General features: G+C 54.8%; 12 protein-coding genes across 12 annotated transcripts, besides 2 other annotated features; 5 read left to right on the plus strand and 7 right to left on the minus strand.

The window, feature by feature from the left end:
- Positions 1-2,001: 2,001 nt before the first annotated feature.
- On the plus strand, positions 2,002-3,827 carry PODANS_3_11360 (uncharacterized protein; the record flags this gene model as incomplete). The annotated part of the gene is made up of 3 exons (XM_001903454.1): positions 2,002-2,596; positions 2,658-3,685; positions 3,708-3,827. 3 exons carry the CDS (start codon positions 2,002-2,004, stop codon positions 3,825-3,827), a joined length of 1,743 nt encoding a protein of 580 aa, XP_001903489.1.
- A 518-nt stretch (positions 3,828-4,345) lies between these two features.
- Positions 4,346-5,083, plus strand: PODANS_3_11350 (uncharacterized protein; the record flags this gene model as incomplete). The annotated part of the gene is made up of 1 exon (XM_001903455.1): positions 4,346-5,083. The coding sequence occupies one exon, from the start codon at positions 4,346-4,348 to the stop codon at positions 5,081-5,083; it is 738 nt and encodes a 245-aa protein (XP_001903490.1).
- Positions 5,084-5,503: 420 nt separating this feature from the next.
- On the minus strand, positions 5,504-6,082 carry PODANS_3_11348 (uncharacterized protein; the record flags this gene model as incomplete). The annotated part of the gene is made up of 2 exons (XM_001903456.1): positions 5,504-5,923; positions 5,984-6,082. The coding sequence occupies 2 exons, from the start codon at positions 6,080-6,082 to the stop codon at positions 5,504-5,506; spliced, it is 519 nt and encodes a 172-aa protein (XP_001903491.1).
- A 683-nt stretch (positions 6,083-6,765) lies between these two features.
- On the minus strand, positions 6,766-7,870 carry PODANS_3_11345 (uncharacterized protein; the record flags this gene model as incomplete). The annotated part of the gene is made up of 2 exons (XM_001903457.1): positions 6,766-7,236; positions 7,289-7,870. 2 exons carry the CDS (start codon positions 7,868-7,870, stop codon positions 6,766-6,768), a joined length of 1,053 nt encoding a protein of 350 aa, XP_001903492.1.
- Positions 7,871-8,225: 355 nt separating this feature from the next.
- Positions 8,226-8,317, plus strand: a tRNA (tRNA-Glu).
- Positions 8,318-8,399: 82 nt separating this feature from the next.
- Positions 8,400-8,497, plus strand: a tRNA (tRNA-Gln).
- An 872-nt stretch (positions 8,498-9,369) lies between these two features.
- PODANS_3_11340 (uncharacterized protein) lies at positions 9,370-11,379 on the plus strand (the record flags this gene model as incomplete). Its single annotated transcript, XM_001903458.1, has 1 exon — positions 9,370-11,379. One exon carries the CDS (start codon positions 9,370-9,372, stop codon positions 11,377-11,379), a length of 2,010 nt encoding a protein of 669 aa, XP_001903493.1.
- Positions 11,380-11,642: 263 nt separating this feature from the next.
- On the minus strand, positions 11,643-14,089 carry PODANS_3_11330 (uncharacterized protein; the record flags this gene model as incomplete). The annotated part of the gene is made up of 4 exons (XM_001903459.1): positions 11,643-13,571; positions 13,640-13,710; positions 13,779-13,866; positions 14,042-14,089. 4 exons carry the CDS (start codon positions 14,087-14,089, stop codon positions 11,643-11,645), a joined length of 2,136 nt encoding a protein of 711 aa, XP_001903494.1.
- Positions 14,090-14,964: 875 nt separating this feature from the next.
- On the minus strand, positions 14,965-17,196 carry PODANS_3_11320 (uncharacterized protein; the record flags this gene model as incomplete). The annotated part of the gene is made up of 1 exon (XM_001903460.1): positions 14,965-17,196. One exon carries the CDS (start codon positions 17,194-17,196, stop codon positions 14,965-14,967), a length of 2,232 nt encoding a protein of 743 aa, XP_001903495.1.
- Positions 17,197-18,921: 1,725 nt separating this feature from the next.
- Positions 18,922-20,022, minus strand: PODANS_3_11310 (uncharacterized protein; the record flags this gene model as incomplete). The annotated part of the gene is made up of 1 exon (XM_001903461.1): positions 18,922-20,022. The coding sequence occupies one exon, from the start codon at positions 20,020-20,022 to the stop codon at positions 18,922-18,924; it is 1,101 nt and encodes a 366-aa protein (XP_001903496.1).
- A 146-nt stretch (positions 20,023-20,168) lies between these two features.
- PODANS_3_11300 (uncharacterized protein) lies at positions 20,169-21,121 on the plus strand (the record flags this gene model as incomplete). Its single annotated transcript, XM_001903462.1, has 2 exons — positions 20,169-20,303; positions 20,372-21,121. The coding sequence occupies 2 exons, from the start codon at positions 20,169-20,171 to the stop codon at positions 21,119-21,121; spliced, it is 885 nt and encodes a 294-aa protein (XP_001903497.1).
- Positions 21,122-21,338: 217 nt separating this feature from the next.
- Positions 21,339-22,884, minus strand: PODANS_3_11290 (uncharacterized protein; the record flags this gene model as incomplete). Its single annotated transcript, XM_001903463.1, has 3 exons — positions 21,339-22,438; positions 22,504-22,554; positions 22,854-22,884. 3 exons carry the CDS (start codon positions 22,882-22,884, stop codon positions 21,339-21,341), a joined length of 1,182 nt encoding a protein of 393 aa, XP_001903498.1.
- A 1,155-nt stretch (positions 22,885-24,039) lies between these two features.
- PODANS_3_11280 (uncharacterized protein) lies at positions 24,040-25,179 on the plus strand (the record flags this gene model as incomplete). Its single annotated transcript, XM_001903464.1, has 2 exons — positions 24,040-24,189; positions 24,241-25,179. The coding sequence occupies 2 exons, from the start codon at positions 24,040-24,042 to the stop codon at positions 25,177-25,179; spliced, it is 1,089 nt and encodes a 362-aa protein (XP_001903499.1).
- A 164-nt stretch (positions 25,180-25,343) lies between these two features.
- Positions 25,344-26,509, minus strand: PODANS_3_11270 (uncharacterized protein; the record flags this gene model as incomplete). The annotated part of the gene is made up of 2 exons (XM_001903465.1): positions 25,344-26,222; positions 26,339-26,509. The coding sequence occupies 2 exons, from the start codon at positions 26,507-26,509 to the stop codon at positions 25,344-25,346; spliced, it is 1,050 nt and encodes a 349-aa protein (XP_001903500.1).
- Positions 26,510-26,681: the final 172 nt, after the last annotated feature.

Below are 26,681 nucleotides of genomic sequence, written 5' to 3' on the forward strand. Positions count from 1 at the left end.
GACGCCGATATTGCCGTCGACCGCCTTCTGCAGAACATAATGACGCCGATATTGCCCCCTGATAAGTTCGAGGAAGGTAGGAACCCTGGGATATGAATTGGTATCCAGAAACAGACCATGCTCACTTTCTGCGCATCCTTTCCCCACAAAGACCATGACATGCAGCTACTTGCCGTGCTGCCAACCATCTCCCAAAAGTGTCACTCGTGACGCCGACGATGCTACATGGCTCGGGTTGGGCCGTGTCTGTCTGACTGTCTGAGCCCCCCCGTACGACTGTACAACGCCGCTCAGACGCACGAATGAGGGACAGGTTCTGCCAGCCAGCATGGAGACCTTTTGTTTTGGACGCCCCCAGAGAACCCCCCAGGTCGAAGTGATCGTATTCCCACCTACCCCTTCGGTCCGCAAGCTAGTCTGTAAAGGTTGGCCGAGAAGGGGGGTTGAGTGGGTTGGCAAAGCAGGAATTTTCAGCTTGCAGAGCCATCAGTCATCAGCCCCTGACAGCCACGGCAGGCTTGGTGACGTCTACCCCCGTGTTTCTTGCGGCTTCTCCGGTAGCTTTCTCCGTCTGTGGCGTCTGGTTGGGTTGAATTCTTCGTGCTCCATGCCGTCGGTCCATGATGCCAAACCCAGAGGTTGCCGACTTTTGCCCGCATTGGAGGCATGTGTAAGTATAGGTTGGGGAGCTAAGGTTGGCTGGTATGGATGTATGTGGATAGGTAGCGTAGTAGAGACCCAGTGTTCCAGTCAGACCATAGCAGCCAGACTACTGGCAATGTGTATGTAACCCCAAGATATCTGCTGTTTATTTTTAACAGTGGATAAATTGAAAATGATACGTAAAGAGCGAGCAAGTTGTAAAGACAAAGCAGACGTCGTGAACCCCAGACGGCCGAGTCTGGATCCGAAGAGCGAAACCCGGAACGAGGTCATAGACAAGACCACACTTGAGATACAAAGACCGATAGTCCCCGAAGTAAATGCTGCCCTGCGTTGACGAGGTGAGTTAGGCTGGCCACTTGGCGAGGTGAGAAAGACGGCATGAAATTGACTGGCACTCCAAGACGAGAGCTTGGATCCAAATCCCAGCACCCAAAGGACCCCTTCAGGGCACCAGTGCCTCTCTGTGCCTCGCTGGGTAATATAAGAAAAGCAACCTCGCGCTGCAGGAGAAGAGGTTGAGGAAGCTGGTAACGAGACAATCATTACTTGTTCTGAGAGGCATCGGTAGTAGCCTGGACAAGCGACGCAAGCGATATTGGGGGAGTTCCCCCGTTCCCGGTCGGCGGGCGTCCCCAGTTTCTGTCAGTCAGTTTCTGTCAGTGTCTCTGCTTCTCTGCTCCTTTGACGTTGTGTTCGGGCATTTTCCGTAGCCGAAGAAGTCGATCATTTGCCGGATCGAAGTCATTGGAAGACTCAACCCCACACACGGCACCCAGATTAAGGTTGCAGTGACGTGCTGACATAAGGGCATCACTTGTGGACAAAATAACTGGCACTGCAAAAAACACTGAACTGTTCCTCGAAGGATGGCTGATAGGCCTTGAAAATTCTTCATAGACCTTAAGTGATGGTTGAGAGACATTTAAAGATAGTCAAGATGCCTATTTTGTATATAAAAAGGTGTAAATTGAATCATTGTAGGTTTTACTGACTTGCAGTGCCAGTTATTTTGTTTACTGTATGGCATCCCAGGAAAGCCTGAGCGCACGGTCCAGCGCGGCACCCGACCCCGCCGGCTACCGGTGAAATGATTGACCGAGCCATCCCATGTGAGCGGGAGACGCAGCTGAGGCGGGGCTTGTGCTGAGTGGCACGTGCCACAGCCCAGGTCAATGTGCAGGGATTGGGCCTGGGCCAGCCCGCTATCAGTTGACGAGATAAGCTCAAAGGCAGAAAAAAAATCGGCCAGCAACAATTGAACGGAACCCTGTGAGCGACCAGCTGTTGATTGCGATTACCTGCATCACCAATCGTCAACCCGCAAACACCGCAACCATGGCCTCCGATCCCACCAGCAAGAAGCGCAAGCTCAAGTCCGAGAAGACTTCGGTCATCAAGAAGGTCAAGAAAGCCAAGAGAGACCCGACCCCCGAGGAAAGCGAAGATGCTGAGATCGAGGATGCCCCCGTTGCGCCCGAGTCTGTTGCAGACGAGGAAGTCGAGGCTGCTTCCACCAAAGACGACTCCGAGGACGAGGACGATGACCAGAATGGCAGCACCGACCTGGCACCCCCCAAGGCCGATGCACCCCTGATTGCCCCCGGGCTCGACACCAACGCGACCGACTTCGCCCAGCTCAACCTCTCCGAAAGGACGATGAAGGCGATCGAGGAGATGGGTTTCACAAAGATGACCGAGATTCAGAGACGGGGCATCCCGCCACTTCTCGCCGGCAAGGATGTTCTGGGAGCGGCCAAGACAGGTTCCGGAAAGACTCTTGCTTTCTTGATTCCCGCCATTGAGATGCTGCACTCGTTGCGCTTCAAGCCAAGAAACGGAACTGGTGTCATTGTGGTGACCCCCACTCGCGAGCTGGCCCTGCAGATCTTTGGTGTCGCGCGCGAGTTGATGAAGCACCACTCTCAGACCTGTACGTCCACTAACAAAGACCGAGATTTTTTCTTGTGGGAGGAGACTAACCAAATCTCCAGATGGTGTGTGTATTGGTGGCGCAAACCGCAGGGCTGAGGCCGACAAGCTCGGAAAGGGTGTCAATCTGCTCATTGCTACCCCCGGTAGACTGCTCGATCATCTCCAGAACACCCCCTTCGTCTTCAAGAACCTCAAGTCCCTGATTATCGACGAGGCCGACCGTATTCTCGAGATTGGTTTCGAGGATGAAATGCGCCAGATTGTCAAGATTCTCCCCAAGGATGAGCGCCAGACTATGCTCTTCTCCGCCACACAAACAACCAAGGTCGAGGATCTTGCCAGGATATCTCTCCGGCCCGGACCCCTCTACATCAACGTTGACGAGGAGAAGCAGTACAGCACAGTGGAGGGCGTCGACCAAGGCTACGTCATTGTCGATGCCGACAAGCGTTTCCTCCTCTTGTTCTCTTTCCTCAAGAAGATGTCCAAGAAGAAGGTTATCGTTTTCTTCTCGTCTTGCAACTCGGTCAAGTACTACAGCGAACTTTTGCAGTACATTGACCTGCCGGTCCTTGATCTCCACGGCAAGCAGAAGCAGCAGAAGCGCACCAACACCTTCTTTGAGTTCTGCAACGCCACACAGGGTACCCTGATCTGCACGGACGTTGCTGCTCGTGGTCTCGATATCCCCGCTGTTGACTGGATCGTCCAGTTCGACCCTCCTGATGATCCTCGCGACTACATTCACCGTGTCGGCCGTACAGCCCGTGGCAACAACACCAAGGGTCGGTCGCTCCTCTTCTTGCAGCCCTGCGAGCTTGGTTTCTTGGCCCATCTCAAGGCTGCCAAGGTCCCCGTCGTCGAGTACGATTTCCCCAAGAATAAGATCCTCAACGTGCAGTCTCAGCTGGAGAAGCTCATTGGCAGCAACTACTACCTCAACCAGAGCGCCAAGGACGGTTACCGGTCGTATCTCCATGCTTATGCCTCGCACAGTCTGCGCAGTGTATTTGACATCCACAAGTTGGATCTCGTCAAGGTGGCCAAGGTAAGTTCTTGTCGTGACATTTTCGCGCCCTTTGGGTCATAAGCTGACAAATATTGAACAGAGCTTCGGTTTTGCTACGCCACCAAGGGTTGACATTACTCTCTCAGCCAGCATGAGCAGGGATAAGAAGCCACAAGGGAGAAGGCCGTACGGCAGCCAACCTAAGCAGGAGCGGAGGTAATGGATGAAGGAAAGGGGGCGGATTGGTGTTGCTGCATTGTCTCGTGTCTTGTCTATGGCGTTGGGTGTCAAAAGAAGGGTCTACCACATACCAATTGAGCACATTTTTATTTTATTTACATTACAGTTTCTTATTGCGTTTGGTGTTGACCGTTGTCAAGACGGCGCCGGGGGAGGTGAGCCAAGATGAGGAGATCTCGGTGACGTCTCGGTATCTGCGAGGCTCTAGCGAATTGCGTGATCTTTGGTCACCGCAGCGCGAGAGTTTTGCCGGGGAGGAGGAGGGTGTTGCAATTAGAATACCGTACACGGCAGGAGAATGGAAGGTTACGCATGGGCGGGGGGACAAGGCAGAAAAGGGGTTTGAGGGGACCGAGTTGTTGGGGTAAAAGGGGCAGAGAGATAAGCGGCCAGGGACGGGAGGCAACACAACTTCAAGCCATGCATCAGGGGGGATAAGGAGGTTGCGTGGTGAGCTTTTGCGCCCTGCCGGATAATTCGGTCCTGGATCTGAAGGGGATGTTCGGTGTTTCGGTAGTTGAACTATGGCCGTTTCTTTTTGATGTCCTGGCAGCGTGCATGGTAACTATAAAGACGGGGTTGTTGCCCGTTTGTTTTCAAGTTGGGATATCATCCTCTCTCAGCACCAGCTTAACCTGTGAACAACAATTATCAACATCAACATCACCAGATAAAATGGTCTCCCTACACCCCCTCCTCGACAACGGCATCACCCCCGGCTCGGACTCGTTCCCCGGCGGCACCCTCAAATGCCTCTGCCCCTCCTTCCCCGTCGAGATCACCCTCACCACCAACGTCGCTCACAACCACGCCTGCGGCTGCTCCAAATGCTGGAAGCCCGCCGGCGCCCTCTTCTCCATCGTCGGCGTCGTGCCCCGCGACGAGCTCTCCGTCACCGCCAACGGGGACAAACTAGCCATTGTGGACGAGTCGGCCGTCATTCAGCGGTACGCCTGCAAGGAATGCGGGACTCATCTGTACAGGAGGATTGAGAAGGAGCATCCGTTCTACGGACTGGACTTTGTGCATGCCGAGTTGAGCGAGGAGGAGGGGTGGCAGGAGCCGCAGTTTGCGGCTTTTGTGAGCAGTGTTATTGAGCAGGGGTTTGATCCGGCCAAGATTGGGGAGGTGAGAGCCAGGTTTAGGGAGTTGGGGTTGGAGACGTATGATAGTTTGAGTCCGCCGTTGATGGATGCCATTGCTGCTTGGACGGGGAGGAAGATATGGGAAGTATGACCTGCACAGCTGGCTTGACTGTGAGAGGAGGAAAGGGGGGGGGGGGGGGGGGCAACCGGGGGGGTGTAGTCTGTAGATTATGAACGGGGCGGTGGTGTTGTGGTAGAGAGGAAAAGATATGACGTTTGAAACCAAGCTTTGCTTTTTTGTCTTCCACAGCGGGCAGGGCCACTGTCGAGCTTATCTTGCGTGTCTTTGGCTTTCGTTTTCGTTTTTCCTTTTTCGTTTTTCTTTTTCCTTTTCCTTTTCTTCTTCCTTTTCTTTTCCTTACATTATGACATGTCCACTGCCCGATTCAAAACTTGTAAAGATGTAAAGTGCCATTTAACGCCTATAAAAATCATGGTCTACCGTGTGTACTAGTACTAAATGCAAAAAAGACGGGGGTCGAGGTCGGAGTGTTAGAGGAAGCGAAGAAAATCAAAGACGCTTGCCAGTCTGCGAGACGCTCTTCACATCCCAAAAGTCCTTGTGCAAGAACCTCGCAGTGGCCTTCCCAAGGGCCGCAGCCTCAGAAATCGGATTGCCGTTCTTGTCCTTCTTCATGTTCTTCTCCACATCATCCGTCAACGCATCCTTCTGTTGGTTGATCTGCAGTTCCGTATCTGTCTTGGGGATAGAAGGGGCGATGAAGGCGAACTTGTCGTTGCCTTTGGAGACATTGATGTGAGGTCCCTTGTTTTCATCCCAGTCCACACGAATGGTCCCCTTGGCAACCGTTCTTCTATTCTTGTCAACGATGTCGACATAGACACCGGCATACCGTTTCCGAGGCTTCTTGTTCTCTGGCTGCCCGGCCATTGCGTCACGACGACGAGCTTGAGCGTCGAACTTTGACTCCTGGACATTTGCACTGTTAGTGTCAAGAATCCAAGACTAGCAAGGTGAAAGCGGGCTCACAATCAGGCTGGTTGCGACAAGAGTGTTGACTCCATTGTCCGTCAACTTATTGATGGCATCCTTCTTGGCGTTGGCAGACTTGATGATTGTCTCAGGCATGGTGGAAGTTGGGGGTGGAAGTTTGGGGACCGAAGATGAGTGGTAAGCAATTAAAGACTTTTTGGTTGGTTGTTATGGCGATTGATGAAGTTGTTTTGATGACGTAGAAATTTATCACAGCAATATCGAGTAGAGGCAGCCCTTATATAGGTATCTATCCCCCAGCTAAGGTACTATTCCTGGGTCTCTCACATGCCTCAGTCCATCACTGTGCCACTATTCAGACTTTGTCCAAGGCGGCGGCGAAATTCTCCCTCGCGGCCATCAACAGGGCACAAGACCGTCACTGCAGCCAGACTTGTAACGACCACTCCTCAAGTTTCCTTCGGAGTTTTCAGCTGCGACCTGCTTGTGAGGCGTGGTATGGCTGGCCACTCGGGGAGTATTGAGCAATTCCCTCCCCTTTTTGGTTGATGGTCCAATTACGAGTTTCCAGCTGCGGCGTAGCAGCCTACCACATCTTGCTTGGAACTATCCAGTATGTGGTAAGAGGTGTGAGCCAAGGATATTCCTGCATAAGCGAATGAAAAATGACAATAGCCCCCTCGGTGTTTGTTTCGTCTATTTCAGTGTCAAACAATGAGACGGCCGACTGGGCTCGCTTTAGAAGTGTACCCAAAGTAGCCTGTGCCTTTCACCGAGGAGGTCTTAGTTACCTGGGTATTCAGGTTTTGCGGACAGGTTCAAGGCTCCGGTTTGTGATCCACCTCGAAAGGCCTAAAGTCTCCAACCGCCTGCTGCATCCTTACCATCCTCACATTCTCCTTTCCCAGCCACCACCCTCTCAGATCAGCCAGTCCCTCCTCGACCTCTGTGTACGCCATGGGGGATGTCCCTGTTGTGAAGACGACTCTCCCATTCCACTTCCTGTCCTCCTTCTTCCCAGCAAACAGATCAGAATCCTTCTCCTTTCCGTACACTTCCACCTTCCGTTTTTGTGTCGCTGTGGCCGAAAAGACAAGTGCAAGGGCAATCTCATCGGCAGTTTTGACGGGAAGCTTCTCCAGCTGAACACCCGGTGTCAAAGGAGGCAACGGTGTCGTTGATGGCATCGCATCTGAAGTAGACGGAAACGTAGGGCCAACAGCAACCCCATTGATAGCTACCCCGTCTTGAATAGCAACCGTCCTCAGCGAGCGTATCATTCCTAGGATCTTCACCTCTTCTTTTCAGCGTTATTTCATTCCCTCGGGAAGGCAAACTCACAGCAGAACCTGCACACCCATCCATCACGCCCTCCCCAGGCATCCCCACAGGAGGCAGCACATGACAAGACATGTAACCCCCAGCACCACCCGGTACACAAATGACCACACTCCCCCCTTTCCCCTTCTCATCCCCCAGCCTCCCAACACCCGACCGCGCCATAACCGCCCAACAAACTTTCACAAAGTCCCCCACAGTCCTCACCTCCCTCGCCCAGTCCATCCCCACCCCGTTTTCGCCTTCCCGATCATCATCACCTTCACCCCCAACCTCGAAGAGAATCCTCTCTGGCCCTGGTACATAAAACGCGTAGTCAACTTCTCCGCATCCTTTTACCGCAGCTTTTAGCTCCTTCCAATTCCTGACGTCAACTCTCAGAAAAGCCAGGCAAGAAGGTATGCCTGGATCTGGTGTGAGTAAAGAGTCGTTGTGTTCTGGGTCGAGGATGATGACTTTTGAGCAGCCTTTTTCGGCCAGCAAGAGAGCAGTGGAGAGGGTTATTTCGGAGGAGCCGCCTGTTATGAGGGCTGTTCTTCCCGTGAGGGGGGGGATGAGGGAGGGGGTTATGGGAAGGGTGGTCATGCTGAGGTTTTGTCGAGTGGTTCAACATGACTGATGAAAAAGAAGAGAGGTCCCAGGCAGTCGGTATGGAATAATCAAACGTGTTAAATACTTTGGCAATGATGCTGAGCCGTCGGAGTCGGGAGACGTTGGTGGCTGGAGCGTCAGTGGCCTTCCGATGTGTGCGGGAAGACAACCCGGGTTTATGGTTCCGAATCATCTTCAAGACTCTCAAAGATGTCAGACTGCAAGACGTTCACCATTCCCGGCTTATTTGAGATATGGGGATACGAAGTCAGGGGTCAGGGGGTGGTAAAAGTCATTCATAAAGCCTGCGGTGGAACCAACATGCATCATCCAATCGGAACCATCCTCATCGGGTATGGTGTAGCGGTAACATCGTTGACTCTCACTTCTCAGAAGTGTCTGCTCTCTCAACAGCCCCGGGTTCGACTCCCGGTATCCGAGTCCCAACATTCTTTTTTCCCACTCTGAATTCGACTTCAACCAAGTTCTTGAACCCAATGTCGAACCAGGGCACATATCCCAAGGTTGTGTAGTGTAGTGGTTATCACTCTGGATTTTGACTTGAGCCTTCCCTTCGGTCACTGCCTTCCAGTAACCCCGGTTCGAACCCGGGCACGACCTCAATTCTTTGCACTACCATCTTCCAGATGGTAGGTATAGTTTTTGGACTCTATCTTCTTGGCTAGAAGCTTGAGCGCTTTTCTTTCTTTACTTTTGCCCCGGCGTTCATTCATCTTGCAGATTCCTGAAGCGGGACAGTTGGGACAGTTGGGCACCAATTCACCTCGCGATGGACTCACTCGCCGAAGAGATAGGCAAGCCGCCATACTGGATCACAGCCTTGACTAGTGTTCACCAACATGGGCTTGATCTTCTGCAGCAGATTCAGTCCGGTGCCGCAGTTGACATCCCCACGGCTACCCAAACAATCGACAAGCTCGAGGCGTTGGCTTCCACATGTTTCAACGCGTACGACAATGAATTCATTCTCTTTGGAACCGGCTCAGACGCGAGTCTTGGTAGTCTTATGACAACCATTTGGGAGCTGAAGCGCGCCGTGTTTTCTCAGCGGACGACGCCTCGGTCAGAAGTTTCCAATGTGTGTCTGTTTTGCGCTTGGGCTTTGAGGCGGGTTGGGAATGGAATTGTTGGTATGTGAGAGTGAGTGCCTTGACACCTAAGTTGACTGTTCTCTGACAAGAATCTAGGAAAGTATTCTTGGAGTTCGTGGCAGGGGTCGCAATGGATTGCTAACAGTTACCTCTGTGCCATTGACAACTGGCCTGACTTTCCCCGCCTTGAAGCGTCGGCTCGGGGGGGCTGTGATTTGTGTCGTTATCTGAAGGACGGGATAGAGAAAAAGGGGGTGGATTTGAATCCACTTCGTCCTAGATCGGAAAACACTAAAGTTGGGGTCTGGATTGAGTTCCGTTATGTGCCCCGAAAGGCAACCGGGAACGACGTTCGACCAGAGCTGACACATGCTCTTGAATATGGCTCGGTGTTTCTGTCAACTACCTCCCCATGGTATTCGACGCCTGTCTGGCAGTTTATGGTTGAATCTGGGAATAGTAAGTCAAGCATCACATCTACCAGATTTATCTCTTCGTCTAACTGCCTCCTCTGTTCAAGAGCAAGTCGCAGACGAGTTACAAATCTTCTCCCCACCACAGCAGGAGCCATGGTCAGCCCCCAACATCAGCTTCACCCGATCCATCCTCAACGCAGCACAACCAGCAACCACGAAATTCAAACCAACCCGCCTCCTCTCCCTGCCCCCATCCCCCAACTCGGCCATCAAACTCACCACCACCACCCACCTCCCCCATCCCGTCCAATACGCTGCCCTAAGCTACTGTTGGGGGCCCCCTTCAGACGCGATCCAGCAGACAACCCTCACAACCTCCTCCCTCCCCTCCCGTATGACCAGCATTCCCCTTTCCGATCTCTCCCCTGTCATGCTTGACGCAGTAAAGGTCTGCCGCTCCCTTGGCATCCCTTACCTCTGGATCGACGCTTTATGTATCATCCAGGACAGCAAGACAGACTGGGAGTTTGAGTCACAACAAATGGCGCGGATCTATGAACACTCTTACCTTACCATCTGCGCCGCGGGTTCGTCATCCTGTCTGGAGGGGTTCCTGTCCAAGCGAGCTGTCTACCCTGAATATAGGTACACATCCCCTGCCAAGGGCATAGTTAACGGGGTGTTTACACTCCGATCGGTGCCCAGCAACAGCGATGGGACGCTGGCAGCAAAGGCATCCTCCCCACCGCTAGAGCAGGATCTATCCGTCACGAGCTGGAGCGAAAGGGGGTGGGTATTCCAGGAACGGGCCATGTCCACCAGCAAATTATTCTTCGGCAAGTCGATGCTCCACGTCCAAACCAACTCTCTTGTCCTCTCCGAAAACGGCCACCAGTCTGAAGTAAAAGCCAACAACAACCACGACGACCGCAACACATCACCCAACACCACCCCCCTTTCCCTCCTCCCCCACCTCCTCCACGGCGACAAGACCAACAACCGCTACGACCTCTGGCTATCCGTCGTGTTGAAATTCGTGCACTTGAAATGGACAATAGAAGAGGACCTCCTCCCCGGTTTGTCCGGTCCGGCCTCCAGATTCAACGACATCATGCCCCCCAACGACGCCTACCTCGCGGGACACTGGCGGTCCGACCTCCACGCCAGCCTCCTCTGGGTCGCCGGCCGCCGTGGTCACCATCCCCGTCCCAACACCCTCCCATCGCTGCTGCAATCCCTCCAAAAAGGCAACCCCCTCCACTGCCCCAGCTGGTCCTGGCCAGGCCGCAGGGACGACATCTTCCGCTTCGTGCACGGCCTACCCGACGGGAGGAAATGTCGTGTCCGAACCCACCTGCGGCCGGAGTTCAGCCTAATCAAATCAAACGTGCAAGCGGAGGGGGTGGTGAACCCCTTTGGGAGACTGAGCCCGAAGGTCAACTCGCTCGTCGTTTCCGGGAAGGTCATTCCCATGTCAAACATCCTCTCCCCTGACAAACCCAAATGGGAGTTCACCACCGAGAGCGCGGAGTGGCGGTGCGCAAACGCCGAAAGGGGGTACCTCATCATGGTGTCGCATGACTGGGATGATGATGCTGCTGGTGGATCTAACCCAGCGGTGACGACAGAGGAGGAGTTGTCAAAGATCAAGCTGCTTCTGCTGTCGAGTTGCTGCTCGTTGTCCGAGCTGCCTGCTGGCAGCATCAAACCAGGTGCAGAAGCAACGACCAAAATTCTCTTCCCAACAGAACACAGCAAGACATTTCTCGACGACCCGGACTTTCAGTCGGGAGGGGGGGGGACTTGCTCGTTTTGTCAAGACCAGAAACACAAGAGAGATGTCTGGGGTCTGTTGCTCTATCCAGCTGACTCGCAAGGGAGGTACTACAGGGTGGGCATCTTTTACTCTCGTGCTCAGCACGGTGGCTCGGAAGTGTTCAACGAGGCAGAAACGTGCGAGGTTGAACTCATGTAGACAGAAAGGACATCGCACAAAAGAGAGCCGAGCACGGGGAGAGAACATCACATGGAGACCAAGAACAAGTAACGGGCAAAATGCCAATGTATTTCCTCCACGACCCACCCAAACGGTGGCCTGGGACACCCGGCATTCGAGATCAACTCCGCTCCATCTATGTAACAGATACGTCCCTCTGCTTGATATTGTTTTTTAAAATCCAAGTCCAAAAAAACTGCATTCACCCCCACCAAGTGAAGGAGCAAGCAAAAAAAGCAAGCTTAGAAGCGCAAGTCCCAGCCAATGACAGGTCCAATCTTGGGCAGCTCATCAGCAACGCTCTGCACGTCCTTGTCGCCACGACCGCTCAGGCAAATGACAACGTCCTCGCCCTTCTTCATGGTCTTGGCGAGCTCAATGGCGCCCCAGATACCGTGGGAAGACTCAAGGGCGGGAATGATACCCTCCAGCTGACTCATCAGACGGAAACCAATAAAGGCCTGGGCATCAGTGCAAGCAATGAACTTGGCACGGTCGGTATCCTTCCAGTTGGACAACTCGGGGCCGACGCCGGGGTAGTCGAGACCGGCGGAGACGGAGTGGGTCTCGTCGATCTGGCCGTGCTCGTTCTGGAGGATGTAGGTCCGGACGCCGTGGAGAACACCCTTGGAGCCAGCAGTGAGAGTAGCACTGTGGCGAAGGGTATCGACACCGTCACCACCAGCCTCCACGCCCAACATCTTGACGCTCCTGTCCTCGGCGAAGGGGTAGAACATGCCGACGGCATTGGAGCCGCCACCGACGCAAGCAACGACGGCATCGGGGAGCTTGCCACGCTTCTCGAGCATCTGCTGCTTGGTCTCTCTGCCAATGACGGACTGGAAGGTGCGGACAATGGTGGGGAAGGGGTGGGGACCGATGGCAGATCCAATGATGTAATGGGTGTCCTCGAGGTTGACGACCCAAGAGCGGAGAGCCTCGTTGACGGCGTCGCGGAGGGTGCGACTGCCAGCCTCGACGGCAACGACCTTGGCGCCGAGAAGCTTCATGCGGAACACATTAAGAGCCTGGCGGCGAACATCCTCAGCGCCCATGAAAACGGTGCACTCCATGCCGAACTTAGCACAGACGGTAGCTGTGGCTACACCGTGCTGGCCGGCACCGGTCTCGGCAATAATCTTGGTCTTGCCCAATCTCCTGGCGAGAAGGAGCTGACCGAGGGCATTGTTGATCTTGTGGGAACCGGTGTGGTTGAGATCCTCTCTCTTAAGCCAGATGTTCGCACCACCAGCGTGTTCCGTCAGGCGCTCAGCCAGATGGAGGTGACCGGGGCGGCCCATCCAGGGGTAGTGAGAGCGGTACTCCTCCCAGAAAGCCGGGTCATCTTTGATCTTGTTGAAGCCGTCCTCAAGCTCGGAAAGGCAGTCCATCAGGGACTCCGGGACGTACTGGCCACCAAACTCGCCGAAACGCTTGGGGAGATCAGAGTTGATCATGTCGAGCTGGGCAACAAGGTCATCCGTCTCCTTGATGACAGCATCCACGGACACATCTCCAGTCTCCTGAGCACCGTTGATGGCCTCGAGAATGCCAACCTCGCGGGTGGCCTCCTCCTCGGGGGAGGTGGTGCGACCGCAAAGGTAACCGCAGTACTCCTGGACAGCCTTGTTGATCTCGTTCTCGGCGGCGTTCATAATGGTAGTAACAATCTGACTGCCGACGACAACACCATCTGCAAGCTGAGACACGGACTGGAAGTGATCGCGAGTGCTGACACCGAAACCGACGGCCGCGGGCTTGTCGCCACTGTACTTCTTCACACGGGCGAGGAGCTCCGGCAAGTGAGCGTTCAGGGTGCCACTAGCACCGGTGACGCCCTGGCGAGAGACGACGTAGATGAAGGAGTCGGCGAGCTGGCAGAGGATACGCATGCGGGCATCCGAGGTGGCGGGAGCAATGAGGGGGACGTAGGAGAGACCGCCGCGGGTGCAGAGTCTGCGGAAGGAGACGGCCTCCTCGGGGGGCAGATCGACAATGATGAAGCCATTGACACCGGCTTCCTTGCAGTCCTTGAGGAGACGCTCCTCGCCGTAGCTGAGGAGGGGGTTGTAGTAGCCCATGAGGAGAATGGGAGCCTTGAGGCCACGCTTGCGGGCCACGCGGACCATGTCGAGGACGCCCTCGGTGGTCACGCCATGCTGGAGAGCGATCTGTGTGTTTTCTCGTCAGTGGCTTGTTCACCGCTCGTCGAGAAATATGCTGGGCAAGGTAAGCTTACGGTGTTGGCAGTCTGGATGGTAGGGCCATCGGCAATTGGGTCAGAGAACGGAACGCCGAGCTCAATAACATCTGTTGGAGACAAGTTAACGGTTTTGTGTCTTTCAGTGGCAGCACAAAAAGGAAGAATATTTGCATACCGGCGCCGCCCTTCTCCATAGCCAGAAGGACATCGGGAGTGGCTGCGGGGTTGGGGAAACCGGCCGTGACATAGGTGACAAGGGCAGACTGTGGTTGCGAATAGAACAGGTCAGCAATTGGCTCTCTCTTGTTTGTTCTTGAACAGCCGTTCCCCGTTCTTCCCTGTTCCCCGGATTCCGGAATTCAGGCCGTTGGGATATCCAAAATAAAAAAATAAAAAATAAAAATGGCGGGGTTGTTGAGTGGTGGGAAAGTTACTGACCCTGTTCTGCGCCTTGCAGCGAGCAAACGTCTGCTTGAGGCCTTCCATATTGAATGAATGCGCGTGCTGGCAATCGAGAGACCAATTGGGTGGGAAGGAGAAGGAAGGTCGGGATTCAGCAGCAGAAATATGTCAACAAGTTTCTCCCCGGGTTCTGCTTCTGTCTTTGTTTGGAGTTGTGGTTGAAAGGGGAGGCGAGTCATAACCTCATATCAGCGGCACCCCCCCTGTAAAGTGGCAGAAAATTAGCGGAGCCCTTCTGGGGGTTGAGTCACCGCCCCTCCTCCAGTGCCCCTCTCAACCGCAGTGCGTGCTGCAGTCTCGCCCCCGTCACCGAACAGGGAATTTTTCTGCCGGCTCGCCACGACCTGGGCCTTCCCCGATTGCGGAGGCCATGTCCCGCGATGCCTGAAGAGGCCACGGCGCCGGTCATCACGACCCGAGGTGCCGGAGATCGTGGATACTTGCGGACAAGCCCGTCATCAAAAAGACAACACAATGGGTTTATTCAAGTCCACTTTGGGATCTCACAAAGAAAAAGGCATTTTGATTGCACAGATCCAACTCAAACTGGGCTTCATATATATATGAAGTATCTCATATCCTACCCGTTGGAGTCCCAGCAATCAGGGGATCTCACATAAATCGCAACAACAACAAGTAAATGCATGCCGGATGTCTTTTTTGATGATCTGGGTCTGTCTGCCAATCTACCGAGGTATATATATTGGAACGCCTCGCTATCCAAACGCCTTACCAACCATGCAAGCAACAAAAGAAACCAAGAGTGAAACGAAAAGAAAAAAAAGAAAAAAAAAATATTAAATGACCGAGTACATCGGCGGTGGTTGTCCCAGCCCAGCTCCAGAGGACGAGCTCTCCTCATAACTGCCCCAATTGATATCCTTCTTCTCCCGCCGTCCCTATCGGCCAGAGTACCCGGAATCCTCAACGGTAGGGTAACTGCTCTTTCTCGCATGCGTATTCCACTTCTCCGACTCGACCTTCCCCCTCTTGACGCTCCCGGCATAAACCACCTCTTGTCGGTAGTCATGATACGCACTCGGCTCTTCCTGCTCGTCTGCCTTGACATCTCGTTGGTGTCGTCTGTTGGCGGCTGTGTCGCCAGGAGCAAAACTGTTAGGTCTGCTCCCAAACTTCACGCCCCATCTGTCACCGCCCAGACCGCGTGTCTTGTCGTTCTGCGTCATCCTGACCAGCGCGTAGACCACACCCCCAAGAACAATGATGACATAAACCAGAAGAAGTGCCAGCGAGATGAGCGCCTCTTGAACGATGCCGCTCTGCAGCTTGCTCACGACCTTGGCCACCGCGTCCGTAATCTCATCCGTCGTGACACTAGCAGGCGTAGCCAGGAAGCTGGTCAGCTCACCGTCGCCATTGACGCTGTCGTTGGCTCCGGCACTGAACATATCATTGCGGAAGAGCGGCAGCGTCACCTTGGCGTGGTCATGCACCCACGTCAGCCCCTTCTCAACCGTGTCAATCTTTCGCAAAATGACACAGCCAACGATGTCCCTGGCCACGTTGAACAGAACGGTGTCTTTGAAGACGGCCTCGACCGCCTTGCTGATCTCGTCTTCAAAGGTGTTGAGAGTGTTGTTGACGGCCTTCGTGGCGTTGGTGACGTAACCGAGGACGTCGTTGTTGATGTCGTTCTGCAGGCCCAGGATCACTCCGTTCGCACCATCCGACCAGTCCGTCGAGACAGCCTGTAATGTGCCAACAACATCTTCGGCAAAGTTGCCGACTTGAGTAGCGAGCTCCGGAGCCTTATTCTGGACAGCCCTCAGCATCAAGTACTGGCAGAAGCAGCTAAAGAACCCAGCCATGGCCAAGGCAAGAACGAACAGCGCCGGCAGCGAAGTGGCATAGGCCACCGTCCACCGCGCCAGAAGGTGGTTCCTGCCAGTCATCCTGAACCGCTTCCCAAGCCAGATTCCCGCACCAGCAGTCATCGGCCGGCCAGCAATATAGACCACATCCATCGGGTCGTAGCCATGCTCGGTAAACACTCTGGCCCTCTCCTTCTCCTTTCTCCAGCGGCGAATCTCAATCCAGCCCATGAGGATGATGGCCAGAACGGCCAGAATAGGGATGGCTACCAAGAAGGCAATCTTGGCTTTGGCGATGATCTCGAAGAGCGATTGGAAAAAGTCGTTGAGGAACGAGTTGGACGAGCAGAATGAAAGAGCCTGCTTCTGCGCAACGGGGAAGACGGTCTTGTCGAACTGGTAGTTGCCAAAGCTGGAGTTGAGCTGCTCTCTGACGAACTGGAACGGGATGCCAATGGCGTTCTTGGTGAAATTCTCTACCTGGTCGAAGGTAGGCACCTTCTTGTCGAGCTTGACGATGCTATCAACCATATCCGTCGAGTTGATGTTGATGTCCTTGAGGTCAGCAAGGGGGCGGCTGATGTCAATCTTAGGAATCGAAATGGGGCCGATCAAGTTGCCTGCGAAATTGCCGACTGCATCACCGACGTTCTCGAGAGCTTTCTGTACATCCTCGATAGTCTCTGAAATCTGACCAGTGAGGGTGCCAATGGCATCGTTCATGAACTTTGTTGCCGCCTCGATGCCCTTAGCGCCAACCTCGAGGGCACCGTGGATAAGAGCTGCAATGAGACAGGCCCATGTGCCAACGTACATGTTGATGACAAAGTAAACCAGGTTCTCGACCCCAGTGAGGATCAACATCAGGATCTGAACCATGGCAGAAACAGCCTTCTCAATTCCTTCCGCCGCCATCGAGTTGACACCCACAGACAAGTAATGAGGCATGGACGCCATGGCACTCCCGACATCTTCGACCTTGGTGCATGCTGAGAGAGCTTTGACTTTGGCATCGCCGATATTGTCGTTGAGGCTGCCGGTGAGGAGGAGGACGCGGACGAGGACGAGGATGAGGAGAACGGTCCATCGGTTGAACCAGAGCTGAGAGAGCCTGGCGCGGAGGCCGAGGTAAGGAGTGACGGTGGGATCGGTGTGGGCGTGTGGTTGAAGCTTGGGAGCGGCCTGATTTTGCTGACTTCTATCGAGGTCGATCATCTCCCAGGAGTTGGCGTTGAGGCTGGCGGGAACAGGCGGCACCGGGGTTGGCCCTCCGGCCCTGCCCTTCTCGTCGTAGGTCATTTTGTTATAAGGAAACTAGTGAAGGTATCTTGATCCAGCCAAGAATAATGGATTGTTGTGTGTATCGTGTATCTCGTTGCCGTATGTATGTATGTACCTCGATGATATCGTTGATGAGTATGGAAACCGAAATAGGAAACTGAGTAGCAAATAAGAAGTCAAGGAAATGGAAAAAGAAAATGACAGAAGAAAAATGACAGACTCAAGCAAGCCAGGTGAGCATGATTGAGGGTGAACTGCCACGCGAAACAACAGTGGCGATGGACAATGGAGGAAAAGAGACAATGGGACTGTGTCGCGAAACAATGACGAGGGGCAGGTGTTGACAATAAGAGAAAGCGAATGAATAGTGAATACACGGCCCGCACATGACCCAGGGCCCCAGACGATAGAGACAGGGCTGCTCTTTGTCGGTGTCGACAAAGCCATACAAGGTGAATTGCAACGCCATCTTGAAGCGCTCGCCTTAAGCGCCGGGGGCATGTGAGCCAGTCGTTTCTCCGTCCGGGGTCCTCCGGGGCGGCTGCCGAAACCACGTCGTCAAACTGCGAGGCGACCTTACATGACGGTCAGTCTCTGTTGATTGAACAGGATAAAAGTGGCTGAACCCGATCTTGCATTCAACGGTCTTGTCACATCGTGGGAGGAAACTCTGCGAGATCTGGCATCGGCTGTCACCAGGGCACTACCCGTCACGGAACCGGAGGATTTTGAGAGTTGAGTGTCCGCATGATTGACTGCTGGTGTTTGTTGTGTTGTGCATATCCATGTGTCGGCTCTGCGTGCCAGCCCAGTCGTCGCTCATGGCTAGGATGATGATGGAACTTGAAGAAGATGACGATGCGAAACTGGAGGTGAATTATTGGAGTTGCTCAGTTGTGGTTCAAACCGCACATCGAATGCCAAGCCACACCTGCCTGCTGCCCTGAGGCCAGCCACCCGCCTCACTTGCTGCCCGTTATTCTGCCTTCCAGCATATCGTACTTCAATACCTTGAAAGCTGATTCTTCCGATGATTCTCCATTCAACATCTCAACTTACTTACACCATTGAGGTGACTCATCAAGTTGACCTCGCAGAGATCCCTTTATGAGCCGTCACTCTCAGAGTTGTGCCAAGAGTCAAGACCAGACGGACGAGCTTGCCAATTGATTGGTTGACGTTGCTCAGGAACGGCGGCTACCAGCGATCCACTTTGCCGGGGCGGGAGCTGTCAGCCAATCAACCATCCAAGATCCCTAGCTTTAATTCTCAAAATAGCTTTCTTGCCATCTCTTTGTTTTCTAAGACCACGCGACAATAACGCCTGGGGAAATTTGGTTTCGTCGGGGATATTATCTCATTCTGGAGCTACTAGTTTATCTTGGTGGCCGAAGCCAGGACATATCAATGCCATGCGCAACATGAGTGTAGAGAGTCAAAAACAATCTGCAAGGGAACTCGGTAGCAGAGTATTGATTTGATTAGCTGATGAGAGCAGAGCGAGTGACAGTTTCCAGGTAATGCTTTCTTGTCTTTATGCTCACCATAGCTTCGCCATTCTGTTTGGCCTGCTCTTCCAGCCAAGAGAAATCATGTCGATATTCCTAGGGGTAAAGCCGTAAGGCAGCTGGAGCATGTTGAAGAAAAGCTTGAGCAAGATGAACCAAATCGAGACGGACATGTTCAGAAATACACGTAAGATGTATACACATAAATTTACATTGCTTCGCATCTGCTCATCCTCTACACCTTCGCCTTCTTAGGGGCCTTCTTCGGTGCAGGTTTCTCCTTCATGAAGCCCTCATCCTTGGCCGCCTCGACCTCGCCCAGTTCGAGAATCTGCTCACTACCTGTCTCCGCCAATATGGCATCCGTCTCCTTGATATACGCCTCCTTGCCCGCCTCATCCACCACCCTCCCATCCGGAAGCACATGCTGCCCAGTCGACGCTTCCGATCCCGTCACACCCAGCTTCTTCTTGGTATAAAACTGAATCTGCTTCTGCTCCATTTTGTACCTCTTGTTCTCCTCCCTCACCTGCTTCTCCAACACCCCGTCCACCAACCCCAACTGTTTCCTCTCGGCGGCGAACCTCTGCTTGACAGCCCTGGTCTGCATGATTCTCCAGCGTAACCTCCAGCCCCACGGACCCAGCTCCTTGATCCTGTTGGGCTTGATCCCCAAGAGGTACTCATCCAGCCCGCCGACCTTGTCAATGGTCCGGAGGACCCGGGTGGTCAGCCTCGTCTGGACCCAGGTGCGGAGGGAGAGGGAAAAGAGGCGCTTGCGGTGGACGTTGGGGCGCCATGTTCGGCGGGTCTTGATCTCGTTCTTCTCGGAGACGTTGTTGCCGTAGCGGATGGTGGCGTGGCCGTAGAGGCCGGTGTTGGACTGCTTGTAGTAGAGGCGGGGTCCGAGAGGGTAGGGGGGGATATGGGGGGCTTGGCCGGTGGGTGAGGGGATGGGGCCGCCGGAAGGTCTGTTTTGGTTGTAGAGTTGGGAGAGGGTGGTGGAGAAGGAGCGGATGGGGAGGGTGAATGTGCCGGTGGTGGTAGTGGTGGTTGTCGCCGCGCGGAGGCAGGTTCTCGCTGGGAGGAGGGCTGACATTGTGATGTGGTGTGCTGCCCACAGGGGGCAATTTGGCGGTGTGAAAAAGGGAAAAACTATCGCGGTAGCATTGGCTGGGGTCGGGTTGGTGCACGAGGCGCAATTGACGGAGTGGGCGCACAACTCGCAGGCGACTGACGATAGCAGCGACGACGGCGACGGCGACGACGAGGTTGAGCTCCAAAAATTCGAGCAGCCGAAATGCATGGGTTGTGGCAGCCGGTGCCGGTTGCCCATGGTTGGGTGTCCAGGAGCTTGGACCACCCACTCTCAGCACTCACTCACTCTCAGGGACCCTTGTCTCTCACTCATCGCGACTCTCACTCATCGACGACTTACACCTTCTTTCAACCCATCTTTTTCAAAACAAAAAAACAGCCAAAATGATACCCCCTATTGACGATCTGGTTCTGCAGCAAAATCCCGAATTTGCAGCTCTTTACACCACCCTCACAACAGTCATCCTCAATCCCGATGCCTCCACACGAAAAGACCCCAAGGCCAAAAAGCGAGCTGCGGTGAGAAAGGTGCCGCTTACACCTCTTTTTGTCGACCATGTTCACATAGGTACTGACCCCCGAACCAGGAACTCGACACCCACCGGCTCAAAACAGCCAAACATCACCTCCTCATCAACGCCATCTCCACCGCCCACCCAACAACAGAACAACCACCCCCTCCAGCCCAAGAAAAACCATCCCTCCTCCGCCACCGCTCAACCCGCTCCCGCTCCGAATCCCAACCCCTGAAACCATCCGGTCCCCTCCCGCCACCCCTCCCCCTGGCCCAACCAAAACCCCCTCCCCTCCTTCACTCCCTTCTCAACCTTTCCCTCCCAGCCTTCACCCTCACCCAGCTCGAAACCCTCCACCACAAGAAATACTCCCTCCTCCGCTCCCGCCTCTCCCTCGCCGTCTCGGTCAGCAGCCTCCTCGATCAGCAGATCCTCATCCTCTCCAAGCTGATCAGGTCCCTCGAGGCCAAACACGGTCCCATATCTCGATGGCTAGAATACTCGGCCTCGGAAAGGGCCCTTGTCGCGCAGAAGCAAGAGCTCGAGATCAAATCTGTCGGTCGGGCGCTCAAAAAAGAGGTTTACAGTCCAGAAGTGGCCACAGCGTTGGGGAATTACTCTCGACATCTGAGGGATGCCAAGTCGCGGTTAGGAGAGAGAATCAAGGGGCTGGAGGGGGAGCTGGGGGAGTATCACCACCAAGACGCAAGCACGGAAAGGGAAAAGACGAGGAAAATGAGGGAAATGGCGAGGGTGTATGCTGACATGGGGAGGCAGTTGGACGAGGTCAGAAAGGATTTGGAGAGGTTGGATACTGCTTGAGAGGGAGAATCAAATCAAATCAAACCATGCTTCTTTTTGTGTACAAGCCCAATCCCATCCATCGTCTATAGATACGATAAATCTTTGTCTACATGACAAGGCATCTTTTGTCTTCCCTTCACACACACGCGCGCGCAAAAAAACAAACTCCCAACCATCCAAAATGTACTCCGGAAATTTTTCATGTTTTACTTCATTACATTATTTTTACAGGTGTTCAACCGGTAACCTTGAAGATGGCCTCGGCCAGTCTCCCGACGTTGCCGGTGGTGATGCCAGCAACCGAGATTCTGCCGTCGCGGGTGGCGTAGACGCTGTGCTCCTTGGCCAGCGCATCCATCTGCTCGGGCGACAGGCCAGTGTAGGCAAACATGCCAATCTGGCTGGTGATGTGGCTCCAGTCGTGCTTGCTGCCGAGCTTCTCGAGGTTCTCCTTGAGGAGGGCACGCATGGTGATGATGCGATCGGCCATCTCCTTGACCTCGACGAGCCACTGGTCGTAGAGGGCGGGGGTGTTGAGGATCTCGGCGGCGATGCGGGCACCGTGGATGGGGGGGTTGGAGTACATGGGGCGGACGAGGATCTTGATCTGGGAGTCGACGCGCTTCTTCTCCTCGGCGTTCTCGCAGACGATGGAGAAGGCACCGATGCGCTCGCCGTAGAGACCCATGTTCTTGGCGAACGACTGGGAGAGAGCAACGTTGTGACCCTGGGCGACAAAGTGGCGGACGGCAAAGGCATCCTTGTGGATGTCACCCGAGGCAAAGCCCTGGTAGGCCATGTCGAAGAAGGAGTAGTGACCCTTGGCCTTGACGGCCGCCTCGATCTCCTTCCACTGCTCGGGAGTAGGGTCGACACCGGTGGGGTTGTGGGCGCAGGCGTGGAAGAGGAAGATGGAGCCGTTGGGGGCCTTGTTGATGTCGGCGATCATGCCCTCGAAGTCGAGGCCGATGGTCTCCTTGTTGTAGTAGGCGTACTTCTCCACGGCGAGGCCGGAATCCTTGAAGACGGCGGCGTGGTTGGCCCATGAGGGCTGGGGAATGTAGATGGTCTTTGCGCCGGGGAAGAACCTGGCGAGGAAAGCGCCGCCAATGCGGAGGGCGCCAGTACCGGAGATGGACTGGGTGATGGCGACACGGTCGAGGGCCGGGGAGTCCTTGCCATAGGCGAGAACGGCAGCAGCCTTGGTGAACTCGGGGACACCGGTGATGCCAGCGTACTCCTTGTTGAGGCGCGAGGCAATCACCTTCTCCTCAGCCTGACGGACAGAGGGCAGGACATAGGGCTTTCCAGCGTCATCGCGGTAGGCGCCGACACCTTGTGGGGGGGTTGTTAGTCTCGCGCGCGGGATATTCGCTTTTGGGGACGGGAACGGAACGAACCGAGGTTGATCTTCTTGTCGAAAGTGTCGGCCTTGAAAGCTTCCGTGATACCTGGAGACGAGCAACAGACGTCAGTTTTCGGTCTTGGGTCTGTGACGCCTTGCGCAAAGGCAACCGGGAGGAACAAACACACCAAGAATGGCCTGTGAAAAGTCATTGACGGGTCCCGGTGGTTAGCAAAACGTCATACGGCACTGGACACTACCTCATGCGCGCGCGAGGAACCGTCGGGAAGACTGGTAGTAGGGTGACAGGAAACATACATCCTGTTGCAGAAGAACGTTAGCTACTGACAGTTGCGCAAAGGCAACCACGCCGTTGACGCCGTTGACACGGTTGGACAGATCAACCAAAAACATACTGGGGGACCTTGAGGGACATTGGCCCACGTAGAAGCAGCGCGGAGGGTGAACTGGGCGCGGCCAGCAAGGGCGGCCCGGCGCGAAACCACTCTGAGGGAGGAAAGCATCTTGCGTCTCGTCTGTCTCTCTGAGGAGGTGTCAGTGTCGAGGTGAAGGAGAGAGAAACAACACAGAAATGACGGTTGGGAAGGTGTGGATTTTACCTCGCCGGTCTGGCAGTTCTAGAGTCTACCGAGTTTCTTGGGTAGTGAGCTGTGGTTCGATGCGCCTTCGAAATGGGGGGGGGTTCAAGTGGCTTGTGGGTGGGTGGTTCCCCGTCACATCACCTGTTGGAGGTGGGGCAGAAAAGTTTTTGACCAATTGTTGTGCTGGAAACCCGAGCAGCATCCCACGAACGGTGCCGCCACGGAGCAGGATTCCGTCCACCCCCGACCTCGGCCGAGCTACCCCGGCCTCAATGTGACTCTTTCTGGCGGCTGAATGCAATCCAGCTGTCATCTTTTCTCTTTTTGCTCTCCCTTATGGCCATCAATCAGCGAGGCTGCAGCTGAGAGTCAGGACTTGTTTCGGCGTTTAGGGTTCAACCACAGCTTTTGGGGAAATGGAGGGGAATGAGGGGTAGCTGTTGATGTTGCTGGGCCAACCACTCTAACACCGATTTACTAGGGAGGTAGCTGACATGTGAACACCATGAAGGCCTATTCACTGCTTCAGAGGTTGTGAGATGACAAGTTAATCGATGAGATCAGATGAAGTTGCCTTCCACTTCAGTTCTGTGTAATGGCTGATTCGGTGTTTGGGAAATCGTCATCGCGTTTGCCTTCGGTCTCACCTCTCACGGCAACCACATCATCACAATGCAACGCTGGCGTGTGCGAGCCGGAATAGGGGCTCAGGGGTAAGGGTCAGCACACACTCCCTCTACTAATCGGGCTCGATGCATCTACGGGTGCAACCAGCATGGCAATCATGGAAATTCTTGACGCCAGTTGGTAGCAAACACGGGTGTCGCAGTGTCACTGTCATCCCATCCACGTATCTGCTTAAACATCACCCACCAGTATAAGTTGACCCCTGAGCACGCCATCATCTACTATCACCATCATCAAAGACAGTTCAAGACTGCTACATCACCATCACCACCACCACCACCACTACCACCACCACCACCACAATGCATCTCCACCCAACCATCCCGCTTGTCGTCTTCCTGGCTCGGGCCTCGGCCCAGGTTCACAGGATGGAGTTCGCCGACTCCTCCTCCCCCTCCATGCGCTTGCTGGCCGCCGAGTGCCCTGCAACAGCTGAGATGCCCAAGTGCGCCGTATGTTTTCCCTCTATTATACCCTCGGTTTGACACTAACACGAAAACCAGATCAGCTGCATCGACACGGCCGCGTCCTCCAACGGCTGCCCAACCGCCTCCGACCTCACCTGCCAGTGCAACAACTGGGCCGCCATCCAGCAAGCCGCCGCCCCCTGCGTCATCGCCGCCTGCGCGGCAAAAGCCCCCGATGTCCTCTCCATCGCGAGCGAGATCTGCTCCCAGTGCGCCGGCGTCCCGGTCGCCCAGACCATGAACGGGGAGGCGAACTTGCAGTGGGCGGCTGCTCAGCCTACGGGGAAGGCGTCGGTTCGTCGTAGTCAGGAGGGCCAGCTTCGCGATTGGGAGGATCTCTGGGTGGATGAGGAAGGGAAGGGGTGGGTGACCTTGCCGAGGAGGGCTGTCGTTGGTGCCGTGGCCAAGGAGACGGGACGGCCGGTGGTGCCGAGGGAGGTTTTGGAGCAAGACGGAGACAGGAAGATGCTGGCCCGGGCTGACCGCAAGCCGTTGGGACCGATCGACATCAACTCCCTTGACCTTTCAGAAACGGGTCCCGAGCTCCCTGGCTTTGGGTCTGGCAAGTCAACGGACCCTGAGGAGCCTGACTTTGGCACTGACGGCGCCCTCTCTTTCCACTGGGAGGGCCCGGAGCTTCCTGACTTTGAGTCTGACGAGTCCCAGGCCGGCTTTGGGTTTGAAAAGTCTAAGAGTCCCGAGCTGCCCGATTTTGGCGGCGAGCCCACTGAACTTCACCCTTGCTGGCCAGCAGGCTACCGGGGCTCTGGAAGCTTGCGGTCGTGTGATGACTTGCCCGACCACGACGGTGACAACCTTGGCGGAGCTGAGGAGAAGGATTTCGAGCGGACGAGATCCCGCACGTGGAAGAGAAAGACTGATCTTGTTTATGAAAAGGAGCAGGAGAGGTTGAGGCAGTTGAAGGATATGAAGGAGCAGGAGGAGCAGGGTGAGCAGATGAAGTGGACGTGGTAGAACGCAAACAGGAATGCCTTCACTGAGGGAGGTGGGTGCAAGAAGGACTGAAAAGAAGGATTTAGATTGATGATGGTTATGGTATCATTAAATTCATGCTGATCGCTCTACCTCGCACTCCCCGTCTATGTCTTATCTCTGTGTCTGTACCCATTTTCTACCACTCAAAGGGAAGCCTTGGCCTCCGGCTCGTTCTCCAAGACGAATCTGTATCTCGGCGCTCCCTTCTCGAAATCGATAATAGCCTGGTTGGCGTCCTTCATGGGGATGGTAGAAATCCACGGCTTGACACCCTTGGCGAGGGCCAAGTCGAACATCTCCCTGATGTCATCCGGGCTGCCGATCAAACTGCCAGTGATCTTGATGCGCTTGAAGATCAAGGGCTTCTGCTGGAAGGTTGGGAAGCCGTCATCGGGCAGACCGACCTGCACAAAGACACCGTCAAACTTGAGCAGGTTGAAGTAGTCCTGTACCGGCATGTCGGTCTGGCTGACAGTGCAGACGATCAAATCGATGGTGTTGGCGTGGGTCTTGCCCCATCTGGGGTCCTCGGCGGTAGCGATGAACTCGTCAGCGCCCATCTTGAGGGCGTCCTCTTTCTTGGCGTTTGTTCTAGAGATGACAACGACCTTGTCCGCACCGAGAGCCTTGGCCCACATGACACCAAAGTGGCCGAGGCCACCGAGACCGACGATACCGACTGTCTTGCCGGGACCGGCGCCGTGGTGCTTGAGGGGAGCGTAGGTGGTCACACCACCGCACAACATCGGAGCGGCCTCGGCGCTGGAGATGCCCTCGGGAATCTTGACGGCGAAGCGGGCGGGAACGCGGTTGTAGGTGGCGTAACCGCCGTAGGACTTGCCGCCGTTGAGGTAGACGCCGTTGTAGGTACCGACGTGCTTGTTGGGGCAGTAGTTCTCCTGGCCAGACTCGCAGGCCTCGCAAGGCTTGCCCATGCGGCTGCAGCAAGAGTCGGACTGGGCACCGACACCCACGCGGTCGCCCAGAGCGAGGTGCTTGACTTGAGAACCGACTCTGACGACCTTGCCGACGATTTCGTGACCAACGCAGCATGGGTAGAGAGTTGGGCCCTGGTGTTTCACGTTAGCATTCCGTGCTGGCTCGGGAGTCTCGGAAAGATTTGGTGAGGACAACATACCCATCCGGAGCGGAGAGTGTGAAGGTCGCTGCCGCAGATACCGCAGTGAGAGATCTTGATATCGATGTCGGTCTCCTCCCAAGGCTTGGGCTCAAACTCGCCCCATTGCATCTTGCCCTCGGCCGAGCTGGCATCGAGGCCAAGCCATCCTTCAAACTTGTAGTCGGTCATTTTTGATTATTTCGAAAGGGCGGCTGAGTTCAAGTCTGGGAAAAGACTAGGCAAGTAAGGGTATCAAAGATGAGGTAGAGGTAGAGGCGATGATGAAAGAACAGGACCAGACTCAAAACTCAGAGTGAGTGAGGAAACGACGAGATATATACCACCCCTTCCCCCCCCCACC

Source organism: Podospora anserina, chromosome 3 (genome assembly GCF_000226545.1).
Source record: "Podospora anserina S mat+ genomic DNA chromosome 3, supercontig 3".
NCBI lineage: Eukaryota > Fungi > Ascomycota > Sordariomycetes > Sordariales > Podosporaceae > Podospora > Podospora anserina.